The sequence below is a fragment of the Electrona antarctica genome (assembly GCF_951216825.1).
Source record: "Electrona antarctica genome assembly, chromosome: 6".
NCBI classification, from domain to species: Eukaryota; Metazoa; Chordata; class Actinopteri; order Myctophiformes; family Myctophidae; genus Electrona; species Electrona antarctica.
The window spans coordinates 17,109,374-17,124,656 of record NC_136811.1 but is presented as its reverse complement, the minus strand read 5'-3'; the positions used below and the strand labels follow the sequence as shown (position 1 = coordinate 17,124,656).

Sequence of the window (15,283 nt, the reverse complement as noted above, 5' to 3'; positions counted from 1 at the left end):
ATAGACATTTGTAGCACGCAGATAATGCTTTGAATGGGCCGCTGCCTGCTGCTGTACTAAATAAGAGGCAGGGTTTACAAAGTGCGACCAAGTAAAGGTCTGTGACGTGCGATCATCTGATCATCTGACATCTCCCCTTGATGGACCGCACCTGCTCACAACACGAGCCGCTGTGAGCTTGTATATGAGCTACATTTTCAAAATGTAGCTCATCCCCCCCCCCCCCCCCCCCCCTCTAAAACATGATCATTGGGTACTATGATTAAATTAGGAGAAAGAAAGATTATTATTATTATTATTATTATTAATTGTATTTATTTATTTTCAAACAAGTGTACAGAAAGTGTTAAAATTATGTTTTCATGTGGCTAGACCCACCAGTTCATTAAGTATGCCTGGATTGCCTGGTGGCTGGTGATGGTGGTGATCAGCCTGAACTGAAGCTGCACCCACAGCTGTTGTTGTATGATAAAGGGAGAGGGGTTAGGGGAGGGGATGATATTGTGATGTCATTATATCACTGTCATTTTGATTGGGACTTTTGACCTGGGCCTCGATTGGGCATTTTGAGAAACCAAAGATACACAGGGAAGAGAAGACATTTTAATATTTTAACCACACCTGTGGGTCTATTAGAGTAATGTTAACTCCATAGACACATACAAAACAGAAAAAGTGAAGAAAAAATTACGGCACTTATTTGGCCAGATTACCTTTAATCCAGTAATGGTCTTGTTTAAGAAAATGGACCAAATGGCCCCGTTTTACAGGTCCATTTGGTTACATTAACAATCTCTGGGTTGCAAATGATAAATTGACACTCAGGATTGGGGCTGTGTATTATTTGTTCATTTTACAGGGAAGTATAGAGTATAGAGACTATTCAGAGGTCAACAAAATAAGATAAGACAATAAAAAAACTGGGGTTTTGTCTTTTTTTAATCTCAACAAAAGGAAAAATGAATGCCTCTGTTCCTGAAAAGAGATTTGGGGTATTCTAGGAAACAACATGGCTTATTTAAAAAAAAAAGCACACTTCTCACATTACACATGTGTTTATAACATTTCATGGTTGGTTTTTAGGCACTTGGAATCATGACAACATTCCCTTCTGAACAACAAAATACGTCTTTGGTCCTGTGTGTGTAATTTAAAAAAATAAGTCAAGTCTGGCCGCAGTAAGAAAATAACAGAGCTTCCTCAAAAATGTGTTTTTCCTCTGAATTTGACAAGTATATAAAGCTTCATACGTCGTTTTTCTTTTACTTAAATACAAAAAAGAGAGAGAGAGAAAAAAAAAAGATTCTTGCTACATCTGAGAAAGGACCAGCTGTCTTGTTTAGCAAGAGGGAGGAGAAAATAAAAAAATAAACATCGGCTCAAATCACATATACAGCAGTATAGGATTGTTTCAGTCAAGTCACATTTGGCAAAAAAAAGGATGCATTTCTCTTCTTTTTTCGGTGTATTTTCAGCTCCTTTTCGTTTTAATAGCTAAAGAGCAGTGCCACCGTTTGGCCAGATCCTCCTCTCATCACGAGAGAGAGAGAGAGAGAGAGAGAGACACGGGGAGAGAGAGAGAGAGACAGACAGACAGGCAGACAGACAGATCCGCCTCTTGCCCCCCACCCCCGGTGCCGCGCACAACAACACATAGCTAGGCGAGAGTTCAGTTGCAGGGCAGCCATGTCTGGTACGTGTTACCGCACGCGCGCACAAGCGGCGGCTGCACGTGCGCTATGTAATAGTTGCTGAAGTTGATGTCCTGTACGTAGGCCGCCGGCTGGTAGTAGCACGTGACGTTGGTCACGGTGGGGATGGCGTTCTGCTCGGCCAGCGCCCGGAGCGCCAGCATGGAGATGAGGCTGAGAGTCTGGCGCCGCTCGTGGCCCATGAGGCACACGGTGCTCTCGTTCACCACGCGGTGCAGCGTCATCAGGCACTCGTATCGCTTGTGCTCCATGCCGGCAAAGTGGTTCTGCAGGTACGCCTCCAGTTTGCGCCGCTGCTCGCAGATGTCGGGGAAGTCGATGAAGAACCGCGAGCACATGTATCGCTGCAGCTTCTTCATGTCGGCCTCGCACAGTGGCCGGAACCCCCGCACCAGCAGGTGGCAGTACTTGAGCAAGCCGCCGCCACGGATCTCCTCCGGGCTGCGTGTGGCGATGGTCCGCTGGCACAGGTGGCCCACGGCCTCCTGGAAGTCGCCGTACACACTCTCCCCGAGCACGGTGGGGTGGAAGCTCTCCGACATGGGCGTCTCGGAGCAGCGGTCGAACAGCAGCAGCGAGTCCAGGCAAATCTGGAATGAGTCCACGCTGAACTCGAACTGCCGCCGCAGAGAGTCCACGAACTTGAGCTCCACATTCTTGCCTGTGTTGTTGGACAGCGAGATGAGGCTCCAGCGGTCCGTGTCGTTGCACACCTTCACCAGCTTCTGCACGTACGCCTCCTTGAGCGTGAGCGCCGTGATGCGCTCCTTGGACACGCCGGCGGGCAGGAAGTCCAGCAGGCAGTCCAGCACCACGTCCTTGACCAGGCGGAAGGCCTGGTCGTCCCGCAGTGACACTCCAAAGATCAGGTCCAGGTCCTTGTAGCCCAGCCCAGTGTCCTGGTGCAGCACGTGGCTGGCGGCCGAGCCGTTCAGCCTCACGTCCCGCACGCACACGCCTCGTGCCTCCAGCCTGGCGCGCACCACCTAGTGACAATAGGATATAAACATGTATAAGAAAAACGTTGTCGTTTCAAGGACCCCTCCAGTTTTTGAGTGGTGCAACCACTCCCTTACGGAGCTATGTGTGTGGGTGGCTGGGTGGGTGGCTGGCTGGCTGGGTGGGTATGAGCATGAAAACAGAACCCCCCCCCTTAAGATGTCTATGAGCGTTTATACATTTAAAAAGGGGACGGGGGGAGATGGAAGGAAAGGAAACCTTTTTTTTCACATTCTCTTTTTTTGTCTGTTAAACTCAAAGAACTCAAGCGATCTGATCTGAACCCTTTAATTATACGACCGCAAAGAATGGTAAAAACCTGCATTCAGTACACTATACTCCAGTGTTTTATTTTTTACTCTCAACATTTCCCAACCTGCATCTTCCACATGGGCCTCAGTCTCTGTGTGCGTGCGTGCGTGCGTGCGTGCGTGCGTGCGTGCGTGCGTGCGTGCGTGCGTGCGTGCGTGCGTGCGTGCGTGCGTGCGTCTGCGTATGTGTGTGTACTGTATGTGGGTGGTTGTGGTCGATAGTTTTGTGTATAGGCAAAATCAATACTGCTGCTCACAAAAGTTCATTTAATCAGCGTTAGCTTCAGTCCGGATGAAGACTAAGGTCTCAGGACGAAGTGCAGCAGGCGCCAGGTCTGTCTATCTGTCTGAGGGTCCAGTACGGTCCACTCCCTGTATGACCCCCAGGTCTGTCTATCTGTCTGGGGGTCCGGTACGGTGGTACGGCCCACTCCCTGAATGACCCCAGGTCTGGCTATCTGTCTGGTATGGGGGTCCGGTACGGTGGTACGGCCCACTCCCTGTATGACCCCAGGTCCTGCTATCTGTCTGGTATGGGGGTCCGGTACGGTGGTACGGCCCACTCCCTGTATGACCCCAGGTCTGGCTATCTGTCTGGTATGGGGGTCCGGTACGGTGGTACGGCCCACTCCCTGTATGACCCCAGGTCTGTCTATCTGTCTGGTATGGGGGTCCGGTACGGTGGTACGGCCCACTCCCTGCATGACCCCCAGGTCTGTCTATCTGTCTGGGGGTCCAGTACGGTCCACTGCCTGACCCACTGACTGCACTGCAGGTCCCCAGACCCAACGTTGAGAACCACTGATCCACTACTGCCGGGGAAAAGCTGAGAATGTGCCGAGAATGCCAACAGGACCACTGGCACACTGGCATGCAGGCAAAATATAGCAACGACATCCAAACATCCTGTATTCTGGATTCCCATCCAGTAAACTGGTCACGCTAAAAAGTTGTTAAACCTCAATCCACTTTGGAAGTCAGAACCACACCATAAAAACTTTAATAAGGACGCACTGTCCTAATTAAAGCATTTGGGGAGAGATGGCCGAACGGATTGCAGAGCGGTCTTGATACCGGAAGGTCGCCAGTTCGAATCAGCGATCCGACACATTAAAATTACCACCGCTGAAGTGCCCTTGAACAAGGCATTGAACCACTACGATGAAATGTGTTCGATGAGCAGGGCCTGGCTGGAAACAAGTTCTTGAGCTTAGCCCAGATACCCTGGGTAAATATAGTAATCATTTCATTTCATTTCATCCTAGTTTTCAGTCAGAAAACCCCTCTGAAATCCAAGTAGCATGACATCCCCCCTCGACTGGCTGCAGCTCAAACAGTCAGATTCCATTGCATGGCTGTGTTTGAAGATAGATTTTTGATATTTTATTTAGGCTATTTCTTTTATTGTCTGACGCAAAAGCCTGAGTTGACTAGAATATGCAACACAGAGTTAAGGTTAACATGAGTGATATTTGTGTGAAAAGGTTAAAGCTCTATGTTGTGATTGTAATCATTGCTATCGAGTGTTGGTTCAGTAACATGGGTCTATCGGTCTCTCAGTGTTGGTTCAGTAACATGGGTCTATCCGTCTCTCAGTGTTGGTTCAGTAACATGGGTCTACCCGTCTCTCAGTGTTGGTTCAGTAACATGGGTCTATCCGTCTCTCAGTGTTGGTTCAGTAACATGGGTCTACCCGTCTCTCAGTGTTGGTTCAGTAACATGGGTCTACCCGTCTCTCAGTATTGGTTCAGTAACATGGGTCTATCCGTCTCTCAGTGTTTGTTCAGTAACATGGGTCTATCCGTCTCTCAGTGTTGGTTCAGTAACATGGGTCTATCCGTCTCTCAGTGTTGGTTCAGTAACATGGGTCTACCCGTCTCTCAGTGTTGGTTCAGTAACATGGGTCTATCCGTCTCTCAGTGTTGGTTCAGTAACATGGGTCTATCCGTCTCTCAGTGTTGGTTCAGTAACATGGGTCTACCCGTCTCTCAGTGTTGGTTCAGTAACATGGGTCTATCCGTCTCTCAGTGTTGGTTCAGTAACATGGGTCTATCCGTCTCTCAGTGTTGGTTCAGTAACATGGGTCTACCCGTCTCTCAGTGTTTGTTCAGTAACATGGGTCTACCCGTCTCTCAGTGTTGGTTCAGTAACATGGGTCTAACCGTCTCTCAGTGTTGGTTCAGTAACATGGGTCTACCCGTCTCTCAGTGTTTGTTCAGTAACATGGGTCTACCCGTCTCTCAGTGTTTGTTCAGTAACATGGGTCTACCCGTCTCTCAGTGTTGGTTCAGTAACATGGGTCTACCCGTCTCTCAGTGTTGGTTCAGTAACATGGGTCTACCCGTCTCTCAGTGTTGGTTCAGTAACATGGGTCTACCCGTCTCTCAGTGTTGGTTCAGTAACATGGGTCTACCCGTCTCTCAGTGTTGGTTCAGTAACATGGGTCTACCCGTCTCTCAGTGTTGGTTCAGTAACATGGGTCGACTCTACCCGTCTCTCCAGCTCTTTAATAAACAGAAAATACAGGTGGGTCACCAATTTCAGTAGTGTTCCAGTTCCATTGTTGTCTGCTGATTGGATGAAAATGGTATCCCGACCTGAAAATAAATGTTCTGTTTTCTGTCAAGAGATGGGGAGTACCCTGTTACTGAACAAACACTCTATAGCAATGATAATTATCACAATATAGACCTATTTAACACTTACTTAATACATTACTCTATGTAACAGCATTAACCATGCGTTTACCTGACACTAATAAAAGCAACAGCAGGTTTAAGTTGCTCAATAAGTTGACTGACTGCGAAAGCCACTACAAACTGAACACAAAACAAACACACGAAATGGAACATCCTTAGTCACCACTGCACTGCACTACTGCACTACTACCACCCCCCCCACACACACACACACACACACACACACACACACACACACACTCCCTCACCACACACACATCCCCTCACATCCACACCCACCCTGTCACTCTCTCTCACCAGCACGCACGCACGCACGCATGCACGTACACACACACACACACACACACACACACTCCCCCACAAATGCAGTAAAGCTGTGTTGCGGTGCTGAGCAGCTTACTGTATATACGGTCAGTGTGGGTATAGTTAACACTCTCTCCCTTGGTCATCAGATAATAAGCTGGCTCTATTTTTACGTACGGGGTCAAGCCACACAGACGCAGACACACACAATCACATCTTGAAGAGGTGATGCATTGAAAACAATATCATATAACCTAGTAGCTGTAGGGCAGAAACCTCTTATCTCCATATTCTAACTTTTTTTCTTCGTTTTTGAAGAGCTTTTTTGAAGCTTGATCACTACGAAAGCATAAAAAGTAGCAGATCCACAAACTCGAGTTTGTAGATCTGCTAGTTTTGCTGTTTTTGAATTTGAATCCTGAAATGTTTTTGATGTTTCCATCCGACAGACGATCTACGTAATACCATTTTATCATAGCAGATAACAGCCTTTCACAGTGGACACTTTCACTGAAAGCCAATAAAAGTGTGCTCTGATTGGGTCCAAATTCCATTCTGGAGCGGGTATTACTGTCACTTATCACCTGTCCACCTGATATCGTCTCTGTCTGCATGGGGGAAACCTCATATGTTCAAAACGTGTTACTTTTCGGGATTCAAAAATTAGCAAAAGTAGCAGATCTGCAAGCATGCAGATCTGCTACTTTTGATCCTTTTGTGTGACGCTGTAGTATGATCATGCAAAAAGTTAAAATATGAGATCTAGGAGATAAGCGGTTTCTGCCCAACAGCAACAAGCATGCTACAATATAGTGTTGATGGTCACCGCCAAGCAGAAACCTCATATCTCCATGTTGCAACTTTTTGTTATAAATGAATGCACTGCTTCATCGTGTCGCACTAGAGTAGTGGAAAAAGCCGATCAGCAAGATCTTCAAGAGCTTGTAGATTGGCCATTTTGTTTTTATATATAATAAGGAACAGTGTTTGGGACATGCAAGGTTTCCACCCCACAGCAACGTGTGAGGACTCTCGGTTCAAGTCCAAACTAGAGCTTTGGCCTATAAACTTTGACAGACCTGAGACCTTTCATCCTCCTCAGTCCTCACCCTCAAAGAACTCACTTTGAGACTGACAGGCCGATAAGCTTTGCCATAATTAGGCCACATAGCTCTGAAATGTGAAGCAATTAAGAACATACACACACACAGGGTAATCTTACGTCATATACAGTAGACTATGGCCAGAGGCAACTCCTTGGATTCCAGGACTTTTTTAGAATGTCAGTGACCCATTTAAACTTTGTTTTCCCTTTTCTTCCCCTGCATGCTGCTCGCTGCACGCCTGCACTCTCTCTCTCTCTCTCTCTCTCTCTCTCTCTCTCTCTCTCTCTCTCTCTCTCTCTCTCTCTCTCTCTCTCTCTCTCTCTCTCTCTCTCTCTCTCTCTCTCTCTCTCTCTCTCTCTCTCTCTCTCTCTCTCTCTCTCTCTCTCTCTCTCTCTCTCATCAGGCATTTTGTTCAGACAGGGAGCATAATGTTCTCACTCACACAGAAGCAGACTGTGATATTGCTGTTACAACTCTGTCTGTCTGTCTGTCTGTCTGTCTGTCTGTCTGTCTGTCTGTGTAATACAATATCTTGGGCAGATGGAAAACTCTCTAGGCTGGAGTAGGAGAATTAGACGGATGGAGAGGTTTCTAGAAAACAGCTAGGGGAATATGGAACTAAGTCAGTCACCACACACACACGCACACGCACACACACACACACACACACACACACACACACACACACACACGCACACACGCACACACACAGCGCGCGTGCAGGGCTCCTCTCCGGCCTACGTTCAAGTCTCCTGCTTACTCAATGGAGCATTCATCTTTCCACAGACCGCAAACATGAGCCCTATAGGCAGAAGTCGCTGTAGTATAACCAGTGAATCTTCTCCTCTAAGCAAATACGTGAGCAGGGGAAAAATGACTGGAGAATAGATCAACTCACCGGTGACTAAGTATTCAAATATGAATGTAATGACCGAATGCTATTTCCTTCTTCGCATAACCTTTGATTGAATAACTGCCCGCATGTGTGTCTTTAGACATTAGAGTGAAATGTGATCCATGCAGCATTTCAGAGAGTCCCATGGGGATGGGGATGGTATAGTCTATAGTGTGGGCCCCATGCATTCCCTTGAAGTTTGAAGACGTTATAGGCCCCTTTAATATAGGGACTCAAATTGTTATTGCATAAAAATAAAGTTTATCATGCGTGCTTTCATTTCATGTAGGCTACCTACATTATACATAAGTCCCGCTTCGATTTGAAAAGGTAAATGTAGCTACTGCACTGGCAAGTCAAGTCTAAAATCGGACCCTTTGATCCGCTCTATCCCAGTGTAATAACACATAGTAATTACATCTAGATGGAGATGACAATAATAATAATAATAATAATAATAATAATAAAAAGTATGTTTGTTGATAAAAAATGAAAAATGTTACGAGATGTGTGAACGAATTGACGATTTCCCCACAAAAAAAAGGTCTAAGGGGATAACTGTGTGAAGATAAATGCTATTTATAAAGTTGCGGTTAGGCTGAGTAACGTTAGTCAAAAATAGACGTGATGCAAGTAACTCCGAGAATCAAATGGACCCGGCACGTGTCCATTTGATTCCATTTTCTACACTCTCGGACTCGGAGTTAAATGAAGACTAAAAAGGATTTTTTTTTTATAGGTAGGCTACAGTCAGTCGGTCCCTCGTCAGATTATAGCGTGGCGTAGATTGCCCCGCGGGAACGGACGGTGCATGTATACCTGGACGATCTGCCTGGGTTGCATGGCCAGCGTGGGGAAGTTTCCACGGCCGTGGATGGGGATGGCTTCCCCCAGGATGGAGTCCAGCCGCTGCACCTGATCCCAGGACAGCACGCAGAACCGCCGCGTCGCGTCCGAAGCATCACCGCAAGACATGGATGGAACTGATGGAAGCGATGGGACCACAACTCAGCAGAAAATAAAATAAAACAAACAAAAACAGCAGCAATCTGGTAGCGATGACAACAATATCCTCCTCTCCTCTCAGTACTGGAAATGAATGATCTTTGAATTGAAGTGTAAAAAACGCGAAAAAATTCCTGGGATTCTTTCTTTTCTTTTCTTAAATCTTCCGTCGGATGATGTCAGTCAGGATGGTCCAATAATAAAAAATAAATAGAATAAAATATAGCTTCCCACCCCCGATGCGTGAAACGCAAAATGACACCTAAATATTTAAGTTGAGAAATAGATGAAGCTGAAAATAAAGTGACTTGTTTAAGGCAGACAGTGGGTTGTAGCTGCAGCAGGCTGTCTTTCTGGTCCGCTTGCAAAGAGCACATTCATAAAATCTGTCCAGAGCAGGAGTTTAAAGGGTCTCCGCCAGCACGGCCTCTCCGATTGGCTGCTGATTGTCGCTTCTGCGTTGACTGACTGTAGCCCCGCCTCTTTGAGTTCTCCCTTCTGTGCACGTGCACTGTGCACTGCAGCCCTAGTCCACGTCCCATAGCTCAGAGGAACGGTCCGTCCGTGGCCGTGCTGCTGTGATTGGCCGGTCAGCTGGTTGTCAACTGTCAAGACAGCCATAGTCTTATTTCTGAGGTATTTAAGTACATAACAGTCGAGTCAGCTATGTTAGCAACAAGCAGCTTGCCTTGCGGTCTAAACTAGGCATATAGGTAGCCTGATAAACGTGAATTCTGCGACCGGGGTGGGTAAGCATTAGTATTAGCATTTAGCATTAGTAAAAAAAAAGAAAAGAAAAAGAAAAGAAAACAGCAGAGGCTAACAGAAAGTCATTTTGGGCACAACAGTTAATCAAACGAATTGATTTATCAATTATGCTATTTTTAAAAGATGATTTAAAAAAAGGCACAGGTCAGTAGAAGTGAATTTTCCATAATCCTATTTGCGACCGAAGGTCACAGTTAACCATGGAATTGTGCTCCCATCAGTCATTGTATCACTCAAAATCCCCATATATGGTGGCCAGGTCTCGTGACATCACATGACATCATCAGCGATGGAGTTCCCTGATGTCATAGTAAATGCGATCTGCTGTCGCAATTAAGCCCATATATTGAGATCCCTGATGTCATCAGTTTTGTTTGTAAATACATCAAAGATGCGATTATAATCCATTTCTAATGGATGAAGCCATGGCCTGGAAGAGAGGTCATCAGGCGGTCTCCAACCTTCTTAGAGTGTTTCAACACTTAACCAATACTTTCCAGTTGGCGTGTCAGCAGTGATTGGCCAAGTCACTGCCCCTCTCCTCCATGGCTTCCGCAGCTGGCGAATCCACGGAGGGGCGCCCCGGGCGCAGCCATCACCAAGGCGCAACCAGCACCGCGAGGGAGGGCCACACCCAGCCAACAGGGAAGGAAGTGACCTGCCGGCCAGGTGCAGCAAACCAGTTCTGACCACACCCCAGAGACCGCCGTGCCCAGGGCACTTCCCCGCGGATCCGCCCACATGTCCTTTCTCTCATGCCAGAACCAACAGAAGGCTCTCTCTGCCCTGTGTGTTCTTGGGGACTGCAGGCACTGAGAGGTCTCTAGGACTATGGTTTGGAGGGTCCTCCAACGTCTCACCAGACTGAGCGTCTGTGCGGTGTGCATATGTGTCCATCCTTGTCCACACATGGCCTTACTCTGGTGTATTTGAGTCAATCTGAGTCTGTGTCCCTGTCATTGTTGTTGTCTGTCTTACCGAGTCCCTCTTCCTCCCCTCCTCTCGGGAGACTCTGCATGGGGGTATTGCTCATTTGTACATTCTGTACCGTGCTTGGTGCCCTCTTGCGAGTGCTGCAACAGGATATATAGGTAGCCTGGCCTGGCCCCTGTTACCCCGCCAGTCTTTCCTGGAGGTCAGCTGTCTCTCCAGTGTCACCGACCTTCCTCGGTTGCCATCCAGACTTTCCTGGAAGTCACTGGTTGCCTAGGGAGTTCACATTCCATATGTGGATCCTTCCCCGATCCCCATCCATCCTTCCTCTTCGATGTCTCCCTTTTGACTGATACCTTCCTCAAAAAGAGAGGAAATAGCAGATCTACAAGTTCACAATGTGACGTGATACAAAGTGTTGTGAGTGTGTAGATCAACAATTTGGGGTATTTTTGTGTAGGCTAACACTGTTGTACGATGAAGTATAAAGCCTTCTAGATTATTCTATAAAACGAAAAAGTAATAAAGTAGTAGTAAGTAAAATAATCGATAAGATAGTAGGCATATACTGAAGTCACTCATACCCAGTGGGACCCAGTGTCCCTCTCGGCTATGGGATCTCAACCATATACTGCTGAGAAGCAGTAGGCTCTAATAGTCAGGCAAATCCTCCTCTCCTCTCCTCTACTACTCACATTCTACAAACTATGTTTAGAATAGATAGAGTTCAACAACTTGGCCCAATGTTAGGGAATTTAGGGTTTTTGTATTATCAACACAATTGGTATCCAAGTCAAAGTCAAATAATCAGTCAAACTATTTCAGATAGCATGCAAATTATACTGTGATGTAATGTGATATTTGACAAGTCATATATTCCTGTCATGATACATTTTATTTGACCTTTATTTACCCAGGCTGTGTTTGCAAAGTGTGTAGGCTCTGTTGCAGCTACGCCCTTGCAATCACATAGTCACGCATATGCAAAGCTCCGAGGTTCCCAAAGACAACCATCATTTTCTCCTGATGGGAGACTGAGCAAGCTCCGCTTGAATGGTTAGTGGTGGAACTAAACACCTTGTTCTGCTTAGTGATTACACGCCTTGTTCACGGCTAGTCCAGCAACTGTTTGTAGACTAGAGGGAGGAGGGGTGGAGGAATACTCACATTTATTTAAAGCTCTATCATGTACTTTGTGTTAAAAGTCTTATTTTGTCCAATCAGGTAGACTAGAGTATGTTTAAGAAGTCTGCACACCTGAGACTATTCAGAAGCTCCTAATCAAGGCTTTATTGATTAATAAGTGCATTTGAAAGCAGGACTTTAACTGAAACAAGAGTATTCCTGAGTCTCCTGCACAAGTAGTAGAAAGAGGAATAGCTTTTATTTAATTAAAAGGCGAAAAACTTGCATGGTCAAACATGTTTTGACCATGCAAGGTCTTCATCAGCTCGAAAACAAGTGCTAAGTTATATTTATAGGGCCAACTATTGTGTTATAATTACATTGTGATAAGGTCAGATGTCATTAGTGTAGTAGGCCTATATTTTACACACTGGAAGATTCGGTGTGCGTCACATGGAAACAGCAAAACAAAACACATACAGACAGAGAGGGAATGTCATGCAACATGCAAGGGCCTACAGGTGGGATTCGAACCTTCGGCCGGCTGCAGCGAGGTCTGAGCCTTGACATGGGTGAGCTACCGGGGTGTCCCATGACAGTATATATTTTGAAAAGTCTCTCTACTCTTGCAAAATCAGTTTGCAATTGCACATATTATCTCGAGTACATTGGCCTATTTGAAGTAGATATGGCATAGAGTCGACTATTAAAAACTTCTAAACGTTGCATAATTTCTATATTAGCTTATCATTGAAAATGAATGGCTGCGCCTGATACAGGCAGCTGTTATCGCTGCATTGTTGTTTGAGCAAATCAGTGGAAAGTTAAAACCCACAACCACGGCAATTAACATGTTTTGAATGTGATTGTGCAGGTGCCAGGAATGGCTCTTGATCTCACTTTGATTAACAATTAAAAAGCCCCACGATAACACCCGATACCCAGTTTTCCATTTGCCTTTCCATACAATGAGTTTGGCTGCATTATTGCCACTTTTCTTTCCACCCTGCCTCTTTATCGGGCAGATAAAAAAATAAATTCCACCGGTAGGAAGAGAGGATTTGATAGCATTTTTTATTAAGTGCACCGAGGACATCTGAAACATAAATCTGAGAGGAGCCGTGATGTACACTACAGTAAAATGATGTACGGTCCATGCAGCGTGCCGGGCTCACTTCCATGCCCTCTCTTCTGTTCTTCAACTCAGCCTCAGAAGCGAGAGCGAAAGACTGTCGTTTAAATCATATCTCACTGCTGCCTGGCTAATTGTTTGCGTGTGTGTGTGTGTGTGTGTGTGTGTGTGTGTGTGTGTGTGTGTGTGTGTGTGTGTGTGCGCACGTGTGCGTGTGTGCGTGCGTGCACGTGTGTGTGAGTGTGTGGTTTATTGGGCATAGCACTGTTAACACTACTTGACCTGAGAATCCCAGTGTTTGATAGTGTTTAACAGACAGTTCATTACACACGTCATGTCAGTGCACCTGTAATATTTTTTATAATTGTTCAAAGTTCATGTCATGTTTGACTTGTGTGTCTCTCTGTTTAGTGGTGCAGTAATAACACAGAGACAGACAGACAGAAAGACAGACAGAAAGACAGGCAGGAGGGCAGGCAGGCAGGCAGGCAGGCAGGCAGGCAGACAGACAGACAGACAGACAGACAGACAGACAGACAGACAGACAGACTAGAATTGCACCCACTTTTACCAAGTCTTTCACATACTTTTACTTTGTGATTATAGTAGTAAGTAAATAGCCTTGGGAACCATGTGGCCCATATAGGGCAGGAAGCTATCTCCTGTTTCTGTAGCTTGAAGCGATGTAGGTCCACTGGCAGAGCCTGACCAGAGCCTTTTATGGTGGTTCTGGACAACCATATATGATATATCTGACCGACTCAAGGCTGGGCACTGCACTCCATGTGGTGGTGTGGAACACGTGTGTGAAATTTGAAGTTGGTGGGGCTAATGGTTCTCGAGTTACGTGGATTACAGCGTACATACAGAGACGTGGTCCATTTATTGTAAGATAATCTAACTTGTAACTGAAGTTTTCAAATAACAACACTCCTATGATGCCACTTCTGCTATCCTTACTTTATTGTACAGCGACAGCAGTACATCATCCTGTTACTGTGAGGTGATAAATCATTCTGTACATTGGTGTGATGTAAAGTTGTAAAATGTAAACCACCTCATTTCCAATGTAAATCAGTGCTTCCTAATCGGTTCTGGATCACGGCCCACTTGAAAATCTATAAAGCGTTCGTGGTCCACCCATCTGACCTCTTAACACGGCAGCCGAATTTACTTCAGCTGCCTCCTAAGTAGGATGAACGTTGTGGTTGTAGAGTTGGAACGCAGTTTCTATAGCTAAAAGTAATTAAGTAAGAACTAGTTAGGTGCCAACAAAAATGGGCGGAAAACTTGACATTTTCCCTTTGAAATGAATGGGGAAATTAAAAGTGATATATCTCTAAAAGCCTAAATCAAATTCAAAATTCAAGCGATCCCACAATAATGTATTATAAAAACCCATGAAAATGTAATAAACCCATAAAAAAAACCAAAATGTATATACCACTAGCAGTATCCCCACGGCCCACCGGTGGGACCATTGATTGGTTAAATGAATACCTTATTAGTCAGAAATGTAAACAGCATATGTGGTACTTTCAGGCTAAAAGGATAACACAAAGAGGACTTGTTTCCATTGTGATCCTAGGTACAGTATGCAAAAAAAGAGAGAAAAAGGCGGCAGTGAATGACACCTCCTTTCAATGAGTTTACAGTACCTCCCTTGTGGTCTACTGTTTTTCCAGGCCACAGGTCGAGTTCTACTGATATAAATAAAGCTGAAGGGATGGTGTTTGACGCAGAGGGCAGTATGGTGATCATTATGTATTATAACATGTTATCCATATTGATGACGTGTTTATCTGAACAGCCCATGTTGACAGACAGCCTGCGCTCCAGGCTGCAGCAGCAGGTTGTACTTATATGTTTGGCTTGGGTGGAAGAAGAGAAGACGTACTCACATGTTTTACTTAAGTTAGAAGTAGCAATACTACAACATAGAAATACAAGTATAAAAACAAATCCTGTTGTAGGAGCCAAATGGGGTTTATATTTAGTGCTCTGGACTGGGCCAGGATTGGATAATTGATATGTAATAGATGTAGGCACCACATTGACACTTTGATGGTGTCTCTGTGGGTGACCTCGAGCGGTCACAGTATACCCACACCTATAGGCGACAAGGCGCGACAAAACTAACGCTCACGGCACGAGTCTCTTAGTGGTTTTTTAGAAAGCTGGTGTCAGGGAAAAAGCCGCGTTGGCAAAGCGTTACCGGTTTTCTGGCCGACGTGGCTTTTTCCCACGTGGGTGGAGCTTCATTTCCATCCACCGTCTAAAAACCAGGAAGAGTTT

At 45.6% G+C, this 15,283-nt stretch overlaps 1 protein-coding gene across 1 annotated transcript; it reads right to left on the bottom strand.

The window, feature by feature from the left end:
- Positions 1-691: 691 nt before the first annotated feature.
- Positions 692-9,358, bottom strand: tent5ba (terminal nucleotidyltransferase 5ba). The gene is made up of 2 exons (XM_079504184.1): positions 8,845-9,358; positions 692-2,698 (listed from the first exon to the last, which is right to left on the bottom strand). The coding sequence occupies exons 1-2, from the start codon at positions 8,998-9,000 to the stop codon at positions 1,670-1,672; spliced, it is 1,185 nt and encodes a 394-aa protein (XP_079360310.1). The 5' UTR covers positions 9,001-9,358; the 3' UTR covers positions 692-1,669.
- Between the last annotated feature and the right edge of the window lie 5,925 nt (positions 9,359-15,283).

What these genes read in the sequence shown, in the direction of transcription:
- tent5ba (XM_079504184.1), bottom strand. Translation starts at nt 9,000, where the DNA reads ATGTCTTGCGGTGATGCTTCGGACGCGACGCGGCGGTTCTGCGTGCTG. An exon ending in AACCCAGGCAGATCGTCCAG is followed by an intron (nt 2,699 to 8,844) that starts GTATACATGCAC and finishes TATTGTCACTAG; the next exon opens with GTGGTGCGCGCCAGGCTGGA.